General features: G+C 36.4%; 1 protein-coding gene across 1 annotated transcript; it reads right to left on the bottom strand.

The window, feature by feature from the left end:
• Positions 1-3,207: 3,207 nt before the first annotated feature.
• Positions 3,208-17,442, bottom strand: LOC124846336 (Chaperone DnaJ-domain superfamily protein). Its single transcript, XM_047323572.2, has 5 exons — positions 16,973-17,442; positions 16,787-16,864; positions 16,635-16,710; positions 3,553-3,626; positions 3,208-3,454 (listed from the first exon to the last, which is right to left on the bottom strand). The coding sequence occupies exons 1-5, from the start codon at positions 17,198-17,200 to the stop codon at positions 3,383-3,385; spliced, it is 528 nt and encodes a 175-aa protein (XP_047179528.1). The 5' UTR covers positions 17,201-17,442; the 3' UTR covers positions 3,208-3,382.
• Between the last annotated feature and the right edge of the window lie 3,729 nt (positions 17,443-21,171).

Below are 21,171 nucleotides of genomic sequence, written 5' to 3'. Positions count from 1 at the left end.
AAAAAATAAATTGTTTATTATTAATTAAATTTAAATGATTATTATTTGATTAAAAATTAAATTAATTTTTTTTATTGTACAATAAAATCATAACATTAACTTCATATATATGTTTTACGTAATGACTTCAGTGCAACACTAAAATCGTACACGACTTTATTTCTTTATTTTTTTGACACGATTTGGGTTTATAAGTAATAAGTTGCTTTAGCATCTTAAGACTTCTCATTTTTTTTAAAAATAAATAAATAAAATTTACATAATTTTTGTAATCTCACATTGAAATTACACTAGTATAGTAAATTTTCCCAGAGGAAAGGATTGAGAACTCATTTAAGTTTCTAATTATTTTTTATAAAACATATATGTTTTAAGTAATGACTAAAATAGGTTTCTAATTGTTTTTTATAAAGCATATATCTTTAACTAAATGAATAGATTTTATTTAATTTAATTTATCAGTTGGGTTATACATTAATATTATTAATACTTGGAGTGGATAACTTTGAGATAATTAATTATTAATTATGATAATCAATTAAGTTACTTAAATAAGAAGTAATGAAATAAAATAGTTATTTATTTGTAAACATGTCACTTTTAAAATTTACAACTTTTTACATGTGTGTTTGTGCCATTGTATATGTATTTTTAAATATTCGATTATTGTAATTATTTTAATTTGGTTAATTTGATTTATAAACGATAAAATAAGACGATAAAAATGTTTAAAAATAATGAATAATTAATAAAATTATTAGAAAGAAAAATTTTAACTTTTGGAACCACAAATTATAGTACATAAAATAGAGAATGTAAGTTATAAAAGTTTTAAATTAGTAAAAATAATTCAATTATAAAAGTGAAAAAATTGAAATTATGGAAATATTATCAAATAAAATATAAAAAAAAATTAGTAAAAAACTTAAAGTACAAACTTATTACCAAATATTATCAAATAAAATATAAACAGTTTTTAATAAAAAAATTAAATCAAATTTTAAAGTACAAACTTATTACCAAATAAAACAAATAAATTTTAACAAAAATTTTAATCCAAATTTAAAAAATAAAAATAAATTGGATAAATAGATAAGAAAGAGTAAAATTAAACTGAGAGTTTTATACAATTGTCCTTAAATTAATAATTATATTATTAAAGATAAAATATAAAAAATAAAAGTGTACATGAAAGAGGTACATTCTTTTTATTTTATAGTGATTATGTTATAATAGATTAATATGCTTAAACTATTTCTAAAAGTTTATTTACTAAAAAATAAAATTATACTGGAAGATATAAAGTGAATATGATAAGATGTTAACAAAATCTATTACATCAATCACATACGATCACGTATAAAAACAAATAATACTTATAAAATAAAAGATTTATCATCGTAAAAAAAAACTAAAAAATCTTCAATTTTCAGAACCCTTAGATCTAACGTTTTTAGTTTGTTTGTCGTTTAATTATTCTATAATTTAAACTATTTAACCATTAAACTAATTAAATTATATTTTAAAAATCATATAACTAATACTGTTCACGACTATTAATAATAGGATTAACTTTTATAGTTGTTTTTCGTGTGCACACTTTTTTCCCCTTTACCTTTATTAACCAGTTTTTCAATCTTTATGATTTACAAGAAATCATCCATAATAAATAGTCATATCGAAAAATTAAAAGTTTTTTTATAAGATAATTGCAATGATTAATAAAATTGAAATATTTTATAACTATATATATATATATATATATATATATATATATATATATATATATATATATATAAAGATAAGTGTATGTCCCATTCTCATTAAAATAATCAAGTAGTATGATACTTAATCAGAGTGAATAGTCTCCACCAATTGGAATAAGTCTAGAATTATTTTTCAAGTCTAAGAAATACTTTTCTTCAATCATATCTTTTCAAGATAAATTGTTATTAGTATATTATCTTACAATTTATTTTTATTTTTATTTTATATTAAATTAGATTTAACTTGTGTTGTGTATGGAACACACATTTATTTAGAAACATAGATATTAAATATTTTGATTATAATACGTATAATTATGCTAGAAATTTAACGTGTACCAAATTTTATTTAACCTTACGTTAAAATGAGGATAAAAGAACTTTTAAAATTACTTTTTAAAAAAATATAACTTTTCTCATTTTTTTTTTCTCTTCCATGAAGTAAAACGATAAAATCTTGCAAATTTTAAAAGCTACATTTTCTTTTGGTCAAAAGATACAGAACAAACAAAACAGCAAAATGAATGTTGTTAAAAAGTAAAAACTAGATCATACTAAATGTATAAAAAATTGTCGAGGTTTCATCCTACACCCACCCTACACCTCCAAGTTTTATATTTATCCTTGAATTAATGAAGTTTCTTAAAGATTAAATAAAGTGATTGATCAACTTATTAAATAATCTGACCATGTTTCATAGTTACTTGTTTATGCATCCTTCGCCTCTTGATCTTTCATTCATGAAATCTCTAATTCTTAAACGCATGAGTCTATTTGAAATCTCTAATTCTTACATAAATTTAACAATCCGACGCATATCTCCTCGAATATCAAAATCCGAAAACATGTACATCAAATATCAAAATCCAATGAAAAAGACCAAATCGATTTTCGAAATCCAATTGGTGTCTTTGCATTTCCAAATCTGATTCACTGTTGTTTTTACAACTTGTATATACAAATCCCTCTCCTTTCTCTCCAAACCTTCTACATAGAAATCCTAATACAACAACTAAAATCAATTAAGATTAAGGAAGAAGAAGCTCAACAGATGCAACAACACAAAAATTTTGATGAAGGAGAATCTCGTTAAAGAATAATCTGGTCAAAAAATTCTTTCACTTTTATTAAAAATTAATCACATCTTAACGATGACATTATAGGTATTTCAAAAAAATTTAGAAGTACAAGATGAAACCCTTGAAAGTATAGGGTGAAACCCTCAAAATTGCCGTGCAAACTAAGTTGATAACAACTGAACTACTGCTAAATTAAATAATTTAAACTGTGTAATCCCTTTAATCAATGTTCTTTCCGGAAGACTGGCCTAGTGAATTTTAGTTTAGTCGAACCAATGTTAGAATTAAATTCAACTTATGCATCTTGACCATTTGAGATGATCTAAGCACAAGTATGAAAGAAGGCAAGGTAAGCGAGAGCATAATTACAACAGGTAGAAGTTCCATTTTGTCCATTTCTTTTATACAAAAAAGCATGAAACTCTCTCCAGGACATCATAATCAGATATCTTCAACACTAAACATGGCATGCAGTGCCAGGTACTTCTAAAAAACTGTCCTAGATGCACTGAAAGGCTATATCTGTCATGTTTTTGTTTACCATATCGAATGCTTTATGCCAAGGCCATTGCAAGTCAAGATAAGGCCCTTGTAACGATTAAGATAATCCTACATCAAAAAATGTCAAATCAAACACAGTTATTCTTTGAGAATAAAACATTGTTTCAAAACACAACTCCTGTCTGATGAAGACAAACATTGCTTACAATGATATTGTAATCATATTCATAACGCATTCCGTTTATGTCATATTCCCTCCTTTTGACTGGATCACTCAAAACTGTGCAAAAAGCCAAATAGGTGTTAAATTATGACTTGAAAGAACTCATACAGCCCATCTACTCAACTGACAGAAATAAAGGTAGGGTAAAAATCAAATCTGGATGTGGTAATAATCAAGTGGTAGGGTCACATTGCAAATGCATTCATAAGCTTCAAACTTCAAAGCAGTAGCACGCTTTCTGGTTAAAAGAAGGAAGTTTCCAAAACAAGCATATAGGAATTTGAGCAAATTAGATGAAATTGGAGCTGTGATTAGAAGAAAAACTTAAATTTATTCCAATCCTTGTAAAGGAAAACTTATTTCAATCCTTGTAACTTCCAAATAAAATTCCGAAATAACTGCTTCAAATTACATGGAAACGTTTAGAAATAAATCACTAAAAATTCCCAAGTTCTCCCCAGCATCTCAGTGTTCTATTCATCAACTGGAACATATATAATAGTTCCTGTTCCCGTATTGTTATACGAATTATACTATCATCGTAACACAACAAAGAATAAGGGTGAGCAACCCAAAAATAATGCAACAAGAAAGTGTAAAAATATCCAATATACATCAAACTAATGCAATCAACAAATCACACCAACCAGATTAGCTCAGTCACATGCCACACCCGAAATATACCAATACTAACTAGTTACAACCCATGTGTCGTTCTCCCATACCTTATCATACAGAACATGTTCACCATAACAGGATAGTTTGCAGCTTCGGACCTATCTCCCCTGCTCTTTCAAGACTTACAAGTAAAAATTCCGCTACTGGTCACAATGGACACTATACTCAACTCGAACTGGAAACCTACGGACGAAACATCATTTCCTTTCTACCTCCTCGTAAAAAGAAAGGTGCAGTACTCAACCTCGGTCCCTTCCACCGCCCTTTATAGGCGAAGAGACCTATCTCTTTTACCACCTTTCAAAGGCGAATCCCTTGTGAACAAAGACACAACCTTCGGATTTACAAGGTACAGCCAGAGGACAGACTAACCACAATGACTATCACCCAACTCTCATCAATTCGTTTAAGCACAAGAAAAAAACGCACGATTTAGTCTCATCACCTACGAAACAGATCAATACAGTCTAGGACAGATTTGTTAACTACCACAAGTCTTATAAAATTGAGGGGCAGACGGGATTGACCATTCTCTATTACTTAGAGATACTCATGAATCCACAGCCTATTACCGTGGCCTTCCTGTGTCTAAGCAACCTAAAAACTGGGTTAATCACCTAGTCCTTCATGCTGGAAACTTGAAACAGTTCAGCAAGCATTGCAAGGCACTACTAGGTAAGGGATAACATACAATTGAGTTAAGAAAGAGACCACACAACATCTGCATTGTCAGTAGAAGAACTGGACATTTCCCTGAGTTCAAAAGAATAAATAAATTGCATAAGCCAAACATCATCTACTTGGCAGCATTGGAATTTATGTGAGAATGAGGCACCGCATTAGGCAGCAACATAGATAGGAAAAAGGAAGAGAAATTGGTTGTGGTTCTAGTTGTTCAATTAGACCAGCAATAGGACTTTGCATCCATTAACCAATTGAGTGGTCTAGCCTTTTGACACCCAACCACCGAAACAACTAAAAAAAACCACAATTCACCTAATCATTCACGTGTTAGCTTTCACTTGACCCACCAAATCAAGCAATAATTTTCCCCCTCATTCACACAGTAACACGTCACGGTGTTAGCTTCTACGAATGGTACACACCCTTAGCCAATTGAATGGACCAACTCCTTGATATCACTCACCAATCCAGTACGGAATTAGATAAAGAGCAAGGCTTTAGACTTGACAAATAAGCACCGCTGAACCCAAGACAGCACCCTGCACTAATTCTATTTTTTAACCAAAAGAAAACCTAACTTAATTATATGTATACATATTTCCTAGTGTCCATGGACAATTCCTAGGCCTAGGGAATATTGGTTCTTCCTGCAGGTCCTGATGTCCTCGGCTAGGCACTGGCCAATATAATTCAATGAAAATAAAAAGGCTGGATGAACCAATTATAACACAAGGCAGGGCCAAGGTCAAGCAGCAGATAGTTTAGCGAGAGAATATGGTTTTTGTACGTGTGGCAGAGGCACTAAAAGCGAAATGAAAGGACTGGAAGGCTATACCAAAGCGTCAGGAGCATTTCTGCACAAAAAGGAAAGAAAACTGGGCCCTTAGACCTGCACCTGGTGCTTCTGTCATAGGCCACTTCTTGCACCAGCAACCAACTAGAAAAAAATGGGACTCCAACAATCCATAAACACCTTAGTTCACTGCTGCAGATTGGCTCAGACCAAACAACCAAAAACTAATGAAAGGCAAGGCGCAAACAAGCTGGAAACAAAACACCACAGCCACTGGTTTGGTCAAGAAGCACACACCACTGTCTTTGGTTGGCTGCACCTAACAAAACAGTGAAAATACAGAATAAAATCCTGCACCAACTATGTTATAACCTCGTTAAGAACCTGCAACCTAAACTGGTTTAGAGTCTAACTTAATCCTGCAACTAGGTTGTTGTACCAAGTCCTAAAATATGCTAATGCCTAGCACTTAAAACTGTCCAAAAGCTGCAAGCAAACCTGCACCGAAGAAAAAGAAAACCTGCACCGTCTAGCCCAAACCAATCCCAGCTGAACTCACCACAATTCACCTATTATGTGATATCAACGCTGTAATCTATGCTAGAAAGTTTCCAATCATTATAAATTCACAGAACCTTCATACTGGGACCTAACCTATTAAAGCAACCAAATATATATTCAACCAACTTCTAAAACACAACACTGCACCTCTTCAATCTCAAAGGAAACGTTACGTGCTCAAACACCACAACCTCATCTTATTTTCGTGCTTAACTAGAAGGGTAACATAGACCAAAGCTCCTGCCAAATCACCGAACTACAAAAAAATAAATGCAAGACAGCTGCACCTTCAAGGCTTAAAATAAAACGAATCCTCTACTAACCCGGAAATTTCATTGCACTAAGCTAACCCCAAATCAGCCACTGCATATCTAATACTTACACGTATCTAATTCTCTGAACAGAACATAATGCAACAGCGGAACTATAGTGAACCAGGAAAAATAAATACCACTGGACCAAGTCTATTTCCATGCATGAACCATTAACTAACTCACAATCAAAACAGCCAAGATACTTAAGTCAGGTAGAACATCATACTTTAGTTTTTTATTACCTTTTTAATTAAGATTGCACACACCACATTAGTACAGAAACTATATCACAGACCCCACCTTTTCCTTTTTAGTTTATCTTTAAGAAGGTTTAGGAACTTACCTTCACCCAATAGCTAATGGCCATAAACAATCATCCATTCATATTTTCAGACTCGAAGTAATTCTTTATAATACAGAATTGCAGTGCACACAGGCCAAACCCATCAATCCAGACGTGTTCAATTCCTTCATGTAATTAGACCATTAAAACAGCCTTTTAACACATATAGCCGCACTTATGACACTACCTAAAATTTACTACACCAATGAATTCTTTTCAATAAAAGGAGGTTGTATAATTCAGATAAATTGTCTTTGTGTGTTCTCGAGTGTTTTTCCATAGGTTCTTGATCCCAAGAACCTATCATTTGGTCCGACCTGCCGGATCGGAGTGGGGGTGAAGGATCAAGAAGTAATCGAGAAACTGCCGGATTGAGACGCCACCGGAATCGTGTGCGGGTGAAGGAAATTGCGGTTGATAGAATGAAGGCGCAGATAGGGGAGCTACGACCAGATTATGCTGCAATACGCCAAAATTATGCTGCAATACGCCAAGATTTGCAAGAAATAATGAGGATGATGGGGGCGCGGGCTCACAACAACGACGAACAATCAGGTGGAAGTCAGGCTTACGTCAAAGGGAACCAGCGACGGTGCGAGGAGGATATTGGAGGGAGAGTGGGTGGCGATTACGGTGGGACCCAAACCCACAATCACTGTGGCGATCACCAGGAGGTGCAAAATCAATGGCGGAAAAGGGGTGAATTAACCGCTTTCGAAGGGTTGGACCCGTTAAACTGGATCAATAGGGCGGAGAGGGTTTTCGAGCTTCAAGGAGTAGCGGAGGAGGAGAAAGTGCAGTTCGCGGACTTAAGCATGGAGGGCAGTGCGGGCTACTGGTTCAGAGCCTGGAAGGAGAAAGCCAAGAACCGTTCCTGGGATGGCTTGAAGGAGGCCCTGGTGATAAGGTTTGGAACCATTGTTGGGCGTTTGGCGGCATCGAAACAGGTAGCGACAGGGGAAGAGTATGTGCAGGGAGGCGAAAAGGTAAGAAAAGGGAGCGGAATAGAAGACGAGTCATCTGGGGGACGAACGCGAGAGTAAGCAGTACAAGGCCAAGTACTGTAGACCAGACCGAGCGGGATTAGCCGAACAGTCCGAGGCCGATCGCTATAACACAGGCAGATCAAGAGCTGCCGAGCAGTCAGACGAAATAGAAGACCAGTCGACATGGGGACGAACGAGCGGTCAGTGGACACAGTCCGAGGCCGATCGCTATAACTCAAGCCGATCGAGATTTGCCAAGCGGTCCGAGGACATAAAAGACCAGTCGTATTGGAGACGAACGAGCGGTCAGTGGACACAGTGCGAGGCCGATCGCTATAACACAGGCCAATCGAGGGTTGTCGAGTGGTCTGAGGTCAAGCGCAATATCCCAGGTGAGGTTGCCGAGCGGTCCGAGATAGAATTAGACCTGAAGCAGACGGAGTTGTCCACTCTCTCGGCTAGTGGCCCTATTCAGCCAAAAGCGATGGAGCTGCATGGTTCGATAGACAAAGAGCCGAACGGTATAAATATAGTGGGAAGAGAGCCGAACGGTATAAAGATAGTGGGAATTGAGCCGAACGGTAGAAGAGGACTGTTGGATCCGAACGTGAGAAGACCGGAACCGAACGTGAGGGGACTAACAGAACCGAACGGGAGAGGACGTCGGGAAGCCAACGGGAGAGGATTGCCGGATCCGCACGGGAGAGGACTGACGGACCAGAATGGAAGAGGACGGGAGGAACTGAACGGTCTTTTAGCTACAGTAAAATGCCGAACGGTTTTACACTCAAAACGGTCTCCTAGTCATTGGCCGAACGGTCTTACAATTAGATTCAAAGGCCGAACGGTCTTACAGTCCAAACAACCTCTCAGTACTTGGTCGAACGGCCTTACCATTAGAATGAAGGATGAGGAGGGAAAGATGGATGTTACACTTAAGATTGAAAAGAAATAATTCTTGAGGGCTCAATTGATCCCTCTCACAATCTTCTATTTATAAGAATAAATTGATACACAAATACATGATAAATAGGGTAACCCTAGACACAATATAATCATGATAAATAGGGTAATCCTAGACACAATATAATCATGATAAATAGGGTAACCCTTGACACACTATAATGATGATAAAATAGGATAAATATCCTAACACTCCCCCTCAAGCTGGAGCATACAAATTGTATGTACCAAGCTTGGAACAAATAAACTCAATCCGAGGACCCCTTAATGACTTAGTCAATACATCTGCGAGTTGATCGTTTGACCCAATAAACTCAGTACATATTTCTTTGGTCAACAACTTTTCACGAACAAAATGACAATCAATTTCTATATGTTTAGTCCTCTCGTGAAACACTGGATTTGATGCAATGTGGAGAGCAGCTTGATTGTCACAATACATCTTCATAGTATGGATGTCACAAAATTTAAGCTCTTGAAGGAATTGTTTCACCCATATAAGTTCACATGTTAATGATGCCATTGCCCTATACTCGGCTTCCGCGGTTGATCGAGCTACTACATTCTGTTTCTTACTTTTCCATGAAATAATGTTTCCTCCCAGAAAAACACAATATCCTGTTGTAGACCGTCTATCAATAGGTGAACCTGCCCAATCTGCATCACAATACCCAGAGACATGAATGCTTCCTTTATCTTCATATAACAATCCTTGCCCGGGAGCCTTCTTTACATACCTTAGAATGCGAATGAGAGCATTCCAATGGTCAACACATGGAGCCTGCATGAACTGACTAACCACTCCAACTGCAAAGGATAGATCTGGCCTTGTAATAGTGAGATAAATCAGTTTGCCAACCAACCTCCTATACCTCTCTGGATCGGAGAATAATTCACCTTCTTCTGTCCTTAATTTCTGGTTTGGGTCCATGGGACTGTCTACTGGTCTACAATCAATCATGCCTGTTTCTTGTAATATATCAAGAGCATACTTCCTTTGGGAGATTACAACTCCATCTTTTGATTGCGCTACTTCAATGCCTAAAAAGTATTTGAGACTTCCAAGATCCTTGGTTTGAAAATGTCTACACAAGTACTCTTTTAGTTGAAATATTCCAACAGCATCATTTCCTGTAATGACAATATCATCAACATATACTATTAAGTAAACACATTTCCCGAGAGAAGAATGACAATAAAAAACTGAATGGTCTGCTTCACTACGTTTTAGCCCAAATTTTTGAACAATGGAGCTAAACTTTCCAAACCAAGCACGTGGGGATTGCTTAAGGCCATATAGAGATCGATGCAATTTGCATACCATACCAGACTCCCCCTGAGCAACAAACCCAGGAGGTTGCTCCATATAAACTTCTTCCTCAAGATCACCATGTAGGAAGGCATTCTTGATATCCAATTGATGAAGTGGCCAGTGACGAATGGCTGCCATGGCAAAGAAGAGACGAATAGTAGTCATCTTGGCTACAGGAGAGAAAGTGTCACAATAATCAAGACCATAAACCTGAGTGTAACCTTTGGCAACAAGCCGAGCTTTGAGCCGATCAATTTCACCATCAGGGCCAACTTTAACTGCATACACCCATCGACAACCAACCGCCTTTTTTCCTGGGGGAAGGGGCACCAGCTCCCAAGTATTACTGTGGTCAAGAGCCTGCATTTCTGCAATCATAGCTTGTCGCCATCCAGGATGATCAAGTGCTTCTTTCACATTCTTGGGTATAACAACAGAGGACACTGAGGATAAAAGAGAAAAATAGGAGGGCGACAATCGATGATAGCTTAGAAAATTATAAATGGGATGAGGGTTCCGAGTGGAACGAGTACCTTTTCTGAGGGCAATAGGCCATGCTGAATCATTTGCACCAGGAGGCGTGGGAGGAGGTGACGAGGGAGAAGAATCTGAAGTAGGAGATTCACCATTGTCTTGGGGAGGTGGACTATCCATTGAGGCCCTGTGTGGGATGATCTCAGTATGTGGAGAAACAGGTGTAGAAGGATTGTGATCAAGACTTGGAATGACAGAGACAGTGGAGCTATTTGACTCAGCCATTGGAATAGGAAGGACTTGCTGGAGGATAGAAACATCCTGAACAGATGGAGAGAAGTAAGGAGTCTGTTCAAAGAATGTGACATTGGCAGACATGTAATACTTCTTAGTTTCAGGAGAGTAACACCGATATCCTTTTTGAAGTCGAGAATAGCCTAAGAAGACACATTTGAGAGCGCGAGCGGAGAGTTTGTCTAGACCTGGAGACATGTCATGAACAAAACATACACAGCCAAACACTCGGGGAGATGTATGAAAGAGAGGATCATTAGGAAACAAAATGGAGAAAGGGACTTTATTATCAAGAGAGGAGGAGGGCATCCTATTAATAAGATAACATGAAGTTAAGATGGCATCCCCCCAGTGATGGACAGGAATATGGGCACCAAGCAAAAGGGTACGAGCAGTTTCAACCAAGTGTCTATTTTTTCGTTCTGCTATACCATTTTGTTGTGGTGTATGAGGACAAGTAGACTGATGTAAGATACCATGGGAACTCAAGATGGCAGAAAAGGAGGATGAGAAATACTCTTTTGCATTATCAGTTCTTAATATTTTGATTACTTGACCAAATTGATTCTTGATTTCATTCAAAAAGGATGTAAAGATAACTAACAATTCAGAACGATTTTTCATAAGATAAACCCAAGTACATCTTGAATATTCATCAATAAAGGTAACAAAATATCTAAAACCAAAGGAGGAGATACGACTAGGTCCCCATATATCAGAATGGATGATGGAAAAACTAGAATTACATATTGATTGAGACCTTTTAGGAAAGGAAGATCTAACATGTTTTCCTAATTGACATGACTCACATTCTAAAGTTTGGAGACCACTAAGTTCAGGACACATCTTTTTTAATTTGGACAAATGAGGATGGCCAAGTCGATCATGTAGCACTTTAGGATTAGGAGCAGCAACACAAGACACCCTTGGACGAGATCCAAAATGGTATAATCCGCCAGCTTCATATCCTTCTCCAATCTGTCTCCCCGAACCACGCTCCTGTATAACAAAAGATTTATGATCAAAGGTTATTGAACAATTTAACATTTTAGTCAACTGGCTTAAGGAAATTAAATTAAAAGGACAATTAGGGACAAAAAGGACTGAGTTGAGATTGAGGGAGACAAAGAAACATGACCGACTCCTTTGGAAGAAGTTTTAGATCCATTTGCAAGGGTTATGAAATGAGGTTTTTCTCGAAAGGAAATAGATGAGAACAAAGAGGTATTACCAGAAATGTGATCAGAAGCACCTGAGTCAATTACCCATGAATTTTGACATTCCATAGATTGAGAAACGCAGGCTGTTGATGTATTGGGAGATTGAGATGGTTGTGCCAAGGTGTTAGACTTTAACCTTAAATACTCTTGATATTCATCTTCAGAAAACATAGAAGTGGAGGTTTCAGTTTTCGAAGTGGAAGTTTCAGTCTTCGAAATATTGGCGGTTTTGGAAGGGAAACCATGTAAGGAGTAGCAATTCTCTTGAGTATGACCCATCCTTTTACAATATGTGCATTGAGTACGTCCCCGACCTCCTCGTCCTCCTCCTCTAGTGCCACGTCCTCCTCTTCCTCGTGTGGCAACCATGACCGATGGTTCCACTAGTTCATGCGCTTCTTGAGTTTGAGATACCGGGACACGCAGAAGGCGAGTGGTCAATGTTTCCATAGAGGGAACCTCATGACTAGTTAGAAGTTGATCTCTGAGATGATCAAAATCGGGATGTAGGGCACGAAGGATCAACACCATGTAAAATTTGTCTAGTTTCTTTTTGATATCCTCTAATGGATCTACTTCCAAAAACATCCTAAGTTCTTCGACAGCAGATTGGGCTTCAGCCATGAAGGACACCATATCATGGTCTGCCATTTTAAGAGATGCAAGCTTGTTCGTAGTGTCATAGAGACGTTGAATATCGTTGGCATAAATGCTTTGGGCTTTCTTCCAAAAGGAGTGACAAGTTTTGAAAGCCCTCAAAGATACAAGAAGTTTGGGTTCCACTGATTGCCATAACAGGGTACACAACTGGAAATCTGCTTGTTTCCACTGATCAGCTTTTTCAGTAGGCACATGGCTTCCATCTCGCTCAAGGTGGTCATAATGCCCTTGGCCAAGGAACCACATTTCAACAGCAGCAGACCATGATAGATAATTTTTTCCATTTAGCTTCTCGGAGGTAATTGATGGACTTCCAGAGAAGGAAAGAGTACTGCCAGACGCCATCTCTGAAGAAGACAAATAGTACTAGCGAGGAACAAGAAAACCCTAAGGGTTTAGACGAAGGAAACTGTGACAGTGATGGACGACGGTGGCCGGCAACGGCGGGCGGTGAACGGCGGCCGGCGGCGACGGTGGCCGGACGGTGGCCGGCGGCGGCGACGGTGGCCGGCGGTGGCGACGGTGGCCGGCGGTTGACGGTGGCCGGCGGCGGGCAGCGGCGGGCGACGAAGAACTATGGCGCCGGACAAATATATATTACGAGACAGAAACCAGAGCGGGATCGACCCGCTCTGATACCAACTTAAGATTGAAAAGAAATAATTCTTGAGGGCTCAATTGATCCCTCTCACAATCTTCTATTTATAAGAATAAATTGATACACAAATACATGATAAATAGGGTAACCCTAGACACAATATAATCATGATAAATAGGGTAATCCTAGACACAATATAATCATGATAAATAGGGTAACCCTTGACACACTATAATGATGATAAAATAGGATAAATATCCTAACAGTTACCACATCGGGAGGCGATAACAGGGGAAGAATGGTCAGAAACTTACCTTATCCAGAGTTTCTGAAGAGGCGGGAAGAAGGAAGGTGTTTCCGATGCGGTGGACCATTCGCTCCGGGTCATCGATGTGCGGAGAAGAGCTTAAGGGTCCTGTTACTAGCGGAAGACGAGGAGGAGGAATGGGAGGAAAACTTTAACCTGGAAGCAAAAACCCTGGAGCTGTCGGCATGTGCGGCGGAGGGGCTGACGCCTTCCAAGACCCTGAAGTTGACCGGGTTGATAGGGGAGAGAAGAGTGGTAGTCCTGATCGATAGTAGGGCCAGCCACAATTTCATTAGCCGGAAGGTGGTGGAGGAACTGAGGCTTCCGGTAACAGAAACGGCCACATACGCGATGAGTTTGGGTGACGGGTGTAAGAAGTGGACTCGGGGGCGATGTGAAAAGGTGGGATTGAAGCTGGGTAATGTGAAGGTAGAGGAGGACATGCATGTGTTTGATCTCGGTGGAGTGGATTTAATATTGGGTATTGCATGGTTGGCAAAACTGGGTGAGGTGGTTATTAACTGGAAAGAAATGTCTATGCTGTATGTGGTGGATGGAGAAAAGAAGAAAATCTGCAGTGACCCAGCCTTGGCAGGACAGCTGGGTGACACAGACGCATTTACAAAAATAATGGACGCTGAGTCATGGTTTCAATTTTGGGAAATGTGCGTAGTGGAGCAGGGGACAGGCGGTGATGTGTTGGGCCAATTGACTGAAGCTCCCTGCACGGGTACAGCAGGTGGGGAAAGTAGCTTTTCGTTTACAATTACCCGAGGCAGCAAGAATACACCCAATATTTCACGTTCCCCAACTAAAGAAGGCTGTGGGTGAGAAGAGGGTTGAGAGGAACTTCCAGCTGAATTACAAGCCTACCGACCCATGTTTTGGCCGGTAAGGATTTTTGACAGAAGGACAAGGCAGCTGGAGTAAGAAGAAATACCTCAGGTGTTGTTAGATTGGCAAGAAGGGGACAAGAGGGCGGCCACCGTGGGAAGACGGGGCGACTAAAAAAGAGCAGTTTCCGGTATTCAACCTTGGGGACAAGGTTGTTGGGGGAAGGGGAGTAATGTTAGGGAACTAATTGTATATAGTAGAAGGAGAAACGTTACCCAGCCTAACTGCCAAGGCAGTTAGGAAAGTCAGTATAAAAGGGGTGGCTTGGTTGGTGAGAGGACAATTTTGGAGTGTTATTGTTTGGCGGGAACTCTTGTAGTTCTTTGGAGGGAGGTTAAGCTCTCGGAGGCTGTATAATTCAGATAAATATCAGAATTCACTGCAGCAATCCAATTTCAGGCAAAGGATAGTCATTCGACTAAGCAAAGGGTTCATTCATGATATTCATCAATCAGTGAATAAGGTCAAACCTCCAGAAAATAGCAGGGAAAGACACTCGTCACAGCATTATGAGCATGTTTTATACACTCAAGAATTTCACGCAGCAAACATAGAAAACAATAGCAAGGGTCAGCTCCCCTTACCTTTTAAACCAATAGGTAGCTTGACCTATACGTGCTTCTACAAACACAGTCCAAGTTCTTCCTATTCTTTCTCACTCTCTGACCACACTAACCACTGTACACTGCTTTCCCTTTTAATTCTCACTGCAGGGTTCTTTTCTGTGTAAAAGAAAACTTCCTCGTAAACAATTTATGCACCCAATAGGGTTTGAACACAAAACCACCGACTCCTCACAAGGAGCTTTCACCAATTGGGCTACACAACACAAGTGAAAGCATAATCCTTCTCATAAAAAAACATTTAGCAAGATCACAATCATTCTTTTATTACATTGGAATTTCCCGGGTCTTATATGGGAGCCTTCTCTCTCAATTTACATTGAGGTTACATTGTTTTAAGCTTATAACAGACAGAAAATAAACTCAGTAAATGAACCATGCTAGTTGTAAGCATGATTGCATATGTCCTACAAGGCTAGTTATAACAAGGCCAATCAAACTCAAGATGTACATTTGACTTCAGCTTATAGTGCTCAGAGTTTAGTCAAATACCCATCCAGCAACAAGGATAGTCAAATAACGTCATTGTGCTATGACAAAATTTTCAGACGCACCATTTAGATCAAAGTCAAACCACCATGGGCAAGATTTAGTCATCTAATCCTCAATAGGTGTAACTCCAACCTTCTATTGGACACGCTCATTCACTTATAATATTATTGTCTATTGCACAACTTCTCATTCACTACAATGGTGACACTTCAGAACCCAACATTCAAAACCATAAGCATCACTATTCCTACGCTTTTTCAAATAAATTTTAACATAAGTAAGCTTGCTCAAGTTTTTCATCCTTTGTATTTCTAAAATTCAAAACCACAAGCACACCTTTCAGACATTATCACACAAAACACCACCCCGATGCCAAACAATTGACTATTTCATTCCCTTAGAGTATACGAGCATCATATTTAAGCAGCACTTCTATTTCAATACATTAATAGGCACCCGCCTTAGGCACAAATTAAACAAAACAGAAACAGTTCCCGAAAAATTTTAGTATGGGAAAAGGCAAAAAGGGTCTCTTTTGAAATTTTCTTCATGAACACTTCTAGGTGAAAAAAAAATAATTAAAAGTCATTGTAGAAAAAAAGTTAAAAAAAACAACTTCGACAAACTTATGCATAAACTAATGCAGTGATATAATAACCCTAAAGAACTTAAGTAGAATACACTCTAGATAGCTAGTAATAACTTCCAACCTCTTAAAACTGATTTAGAAAACCACGATAGCACTAACTTGTATAAAATAATATGGCCTTATTCCTAATCAAAATAGAATCTCCCACGCTATAAACAACGATGGCATCCCTATCCCTAACCCTAAAAACAAATATATAGATAGACAGATACATACATACCCTGGTAGGCCTCGTTTATGTCTTGGAATCGCGAGGTAGTACAATCCTGGTCTTTCTGCTTGTCAGGGTGCCACTTCTGCGCGCACAACCACACCCACATTAGCCCCAATCGGAAACCCCAACAAAAGGAAAACGCTTACAACAGAACACACCAGAGCAAGACGAATGTAATTGGAGCGAATATCATCATCCGTAGCATCATAATCCACTTCCAGTATCTTATAATAATCCTGCCCCAACACAATATGCAGTTACAGAACACAACACAATATGCAGTTACAGAAACAACCCCTAATCATAAAACAAAGTTTGAAGAGTTATGTTAGAATGTGCAGCACCTTGGGTTTGGCGAGGGTGGAGAAGAAATCGAAGTTGAGATGAGAATCGGGTTCGGGTTGGTCGGATTCTGGGATGGCGTCTTCGTAATCGCCCCATTCCCACATCATGGTGTTGAGTTTGTGAGCGCTAAGAAAGGGGCTGAGAGAACCCAATAGATAAAAGGGAAATAATCGAACCACTGCTTCTTTTATTTGTCTCTGTGTCTCGGCGTGCCGCGTATGTCTCATTTATGCCGCTATTATCCAACGACTCAAAACGCAACTACCAAACATTCGCTTCCACGAATCTTCTAGATTTACCATTACTGTTAACTACTCACCACCATTTTCATTTTTCAGATTCTTAACAAATATCATTCGAAATTAAGATCAACATCATCTCTTTTCAAACATGTGTGTTAAAACAAAAACTGTTTTCCTTCCCAAAAAAACATTGTTTTTCTATTGCAAGCGAATGTGTCACGATTCAATTCACAATTTCGCGACAAAAATCGTAAGGTTCTACGACTTGACGAGACATACAATATTATTTACGACAAAACAACCAATTACGACGTGTTGATTTGGTGATTTTTCTCTGTTGGTCTATTTGGAAAAAAAAAATCTAGTTCAGTACTAGTGCAATTGTTGTTTGGCCTCTATTGGGGATTCTCTGAATCTCTTTTATGGTTGTTGCTTGAAGATAGAAAAATTTGTATTCTAGTAGAATAATTTTGAAGGAGATATTTGTTGTGTGCATATTATTTTAAATTATGATACTTTTATTTTCTTAGAATAAATATACATAATGTTGAACTTTTCTTAAAAACTAGATCACAAACTTTTGTATGATACTGATGCTTCCAATGCATTTATTCAATTTAATTATAAATATTGATGAGGTTTATAAAATTTATTTTAGTATGAAAAATACCAGAAAGAGTGAATAGTGATTTTACTTCAACAAAATGAGTTTTCTTTCTATGTTTAAAATAATATACATGGTTAAAATATATTTTTTAAATTCCAGGTGTTTTATTAATTTATGAAATTGACTTAATGGAAGAGTGGAATGAATCTAGAGGGATATGTCGTGATTCGCGTAAAAAAAACTAATACATCAATAATTGTTATTTAACGATAAAAAAAACAATTGTTTTCAAATATTTATTCATTTATTTGGTAATAATAAAAAATTTAATAAAAAAAAGTACTATCTCTGAAATATAATTTTTTCTGTTTTATTTTTAGGTTTATGAATAAATCATTCATTATTTTTAAGTGATATTTAACGATAAAAAATTAACAGTTGTTTTCATTATTAATTTATTTGGTCATAAATAAATAAAAAATATAAAAAAAAAAAACTATATCTCTTAAATATAATTTTTTTTTTCATTTTTAAGTTTATGAATAAATCATTTACCATTTTAAGTGGGGAATATCTCTTACGTCAGTAAGGACAAAATAATTCAATTGACTAAAAATTCTTTTAAAATATTTGTTTTTACTTAACGATAAAGAATAGTAGATATAGTTTTTATGGAAGATAATACTTCATTATTTTATTATTAAAAATATGAATTATAAATAAAATTTTAATAATAAGTTTCATTTTATAAAAAACACTTAATCTTTCTAAAAATAGTTTTAGATTCTCTTCAACTTTTTTATAGATTTTTTACTAAATTATTTACCTAATTGACAATTAGAAACCACAGGTGGAATTACATCAAAGAATTTTATATATATATATATATATATATAAATATGTACATATGTATATATATACATAGTACATATGTACGTATATATATATGTACATATGTATGTATACATAGTACATATGTATACATACATATGTACATATGTATACATATGTATATATATATGTATGTATACATATGTACATATGTATACATACATATGTACATATGTATACATATGTACATATGTATGTATACATATGTATATATATGTATATATAAAATCAAAATTATAAACAACATAAATTCATATTTTTTAGAAACATTTTAGCATTTTGACGTGCAAATGGTTGTAACGATAATGGATATATTTTAAATCAACTTTAGGTGAATCTATATTTAATTGTGATATTAGTGATAGGCTTAGTTTTCTCATTTAATGTTTGTGTAGGTAGAGAGAATAATGTGCAATATAAAGTTCTAGGAGCATATCTCTAAGAAAAAAAATGTGTTATATAATAGGGGAAGCTAGATTTGAATATAAATATACTGCAATGTGATGAGATGTGAATTAAATATACTGCAATGTGATGAGATGTGAATTAAATATACTGCAATGTGATGAGATGTGAATTGCATGACGATGTGTTGTGATAAATTGTTGTGTGAAATTTGATTTGAAATGATGTCTCTATATAAAAGAAATCTTAAATTTAGGGTTTAATATGTGATATGAACTTTCTACATGGATGGCACCTCTGATTTAGTTGTGTGACTTGACCAAATTTGTGTAAGGCTATGATTTAATATCATTATAACTTTGTGTGTTTTCAACTGAAAAATGAGTGAAAAGTCTAACAGGTTGGTTAGAAACACAACCAACTCAAATATGAATGTATATAATAATGCATATTCGTTGGATGAATATATGACTCGTTAAGTGAGAACGCAAAATCTGCATGATAGAGATTATCAGTGATTTGACTCATTAGGTGAGCTATTTCTCATTGGGCGAGCTTTACAAAAGCGATGCCAAAAGGTACACTTGCTAAGTGAGTAAAAGCATGACTGAACGAGTTAAAAAATGTTAAAAACTTAAGAGTAAGGTGTGTGCATGACTTAGAGAAAATTTTTAAAGAAATTAGTCCTAAAACATTTTTGCAGGACAAGCCTACATGTTGTTGCTTTTATGCCTAGTTAGAGAGTAGAGTTATATTCTCACTAGATGAGTATTATAGTTGTTATGTGCATCTCCTCCTCAAGGACACTCGTTGAGCGAGACATTTATTCACTGAGCGAGAATATACCAACATGAAATGGTGATACTATTACAAAAATCGCATACAACGTTGAATATTTTGGACTTTTAACTGCGAATTCACGAACGACGTCATATAAGGATACGTTAAATTTACATCGAATTTAAAAAATTTGATGTTAAATTAACGTCGGATTTTGTTAATATACGACGTTAATCATTTTTTTTGTTTTTTTTAATTAATTCTGATCCTTTTTTACAACTCTATGAGACCTGAAAAGGAAAAAAAACAACAAATTTCAGTGTTTGTATTTTATAAAGCATGAATTATGAACGTGAGTGTAGTATCAACAACAAACAATAATAACCAACAACAAACAAGTTCAACCAAACAACAACAAACAAGTTCAACCAAACAACAACAACAAACAAGTTCAACCAAACAACAACAACAAACAAGTTCAACAAAAAAACAACAAGTTCAATACATAAGTTCTTCAAAACGAAAACGAAAACTAACCTTCAAAAGGTGGGTTTATCGGAATAAAGTTTCGTCACCAGTGAGAGAGAAAGCAGAATGCGCCTATGAAGGAGAAGAGCACGAAAATAATCGGTTAAAACAAACGAAAATCATACATAAAGTAGTTAATTAACATGCATTTGTATCAAATGAAAGAAATATTACATGTGATGCTCGTCAAACTTCGTTCGAGAAAAGTTTGAGAAGAGAAGAGGGTATCGCGCGCTAAGATAAAGTGAATGAATATTCAATCTCCCGCTCAATTTTTTATTGAATTCACTAACATTTTGACGTCGAATTTAAAGGGCATTCGACGTTTTATATCCTTTTACGTCGAATTACAATTCTAAATGATGTTTAATAATTGCATTTATTTACAAAAATGTTACGGCTTATTTTTAACGTTGGTTATTTAGTGGTTAGACATTGAACGCGTGACGTTATACGTGGTTGCAAATTGTATTATGATTGGATATGAATAACTTATGATAATATAAGGATTCCTAGGGTATAAATACTACTATGTGTGGTGACATGTGAAGTGTATTAATGTTAGAGTTGAAATGATATTTTCTTGACTTTACTAATATTGGACTCACATAGAGAAAAAACCTAGTTGTGAGAGCCAAAAGAGGTTTTTATCAATAGATTTGGTAAGAAATTGAATCTAATAGATAAGGATTTACCTAATGCTGTCAAAATGGGTTAGAACTCGTGGATCAACCTGGCCCACCAC

The sequence above is a fragment of the Vigna umbellata genome, chromosome 1 (assembly GCF_029865625.1).
Source record: "Vigna umbellata cultivar VRB3 chromosome 1, Vumbellata_1.0, whole genome shotgun sequence".
Classification (NCBI taxonomy): Eukaryota; Viridiplantae; Streptophyta; class Magnoliopsida; order Fabales; family Fabaceae; genus Vigna; species Vigna umbellata.
The sequence above is the reverse complement of the archived record's forward strand: the minus strand, read 5'-3'. Positions and strand labels throughout refer to the sequence as shown.

What these genes read in the sequence shown, in the direction of transcription:
- LOC124846336 (XM_047323572.2), bottom strand. Translation starts at nt 17,200, where the DNA reads ATGAGACATACGCGGCACGCCGAGACACAGAGACAAATAAAAGAAGCA. An exon ending in CCACCCTCGCCAAACCCAAG is followed by an intron (nt 16,865 to 16,972) that starts GTGCTGCACATT and finishes GTGTTGGGGCAG; the next exon opens with GATTATTATAAGATACTGGA. An exon ending in ATTACATTCGTCTTGCTCTG is followed by an intron (nt 16,711 to 16,786) that starts GTGTGTTCTGTT and finishes TTGTGCGCGCAG; the next exon opens with AAGTGGCACCCTGACAAGCA.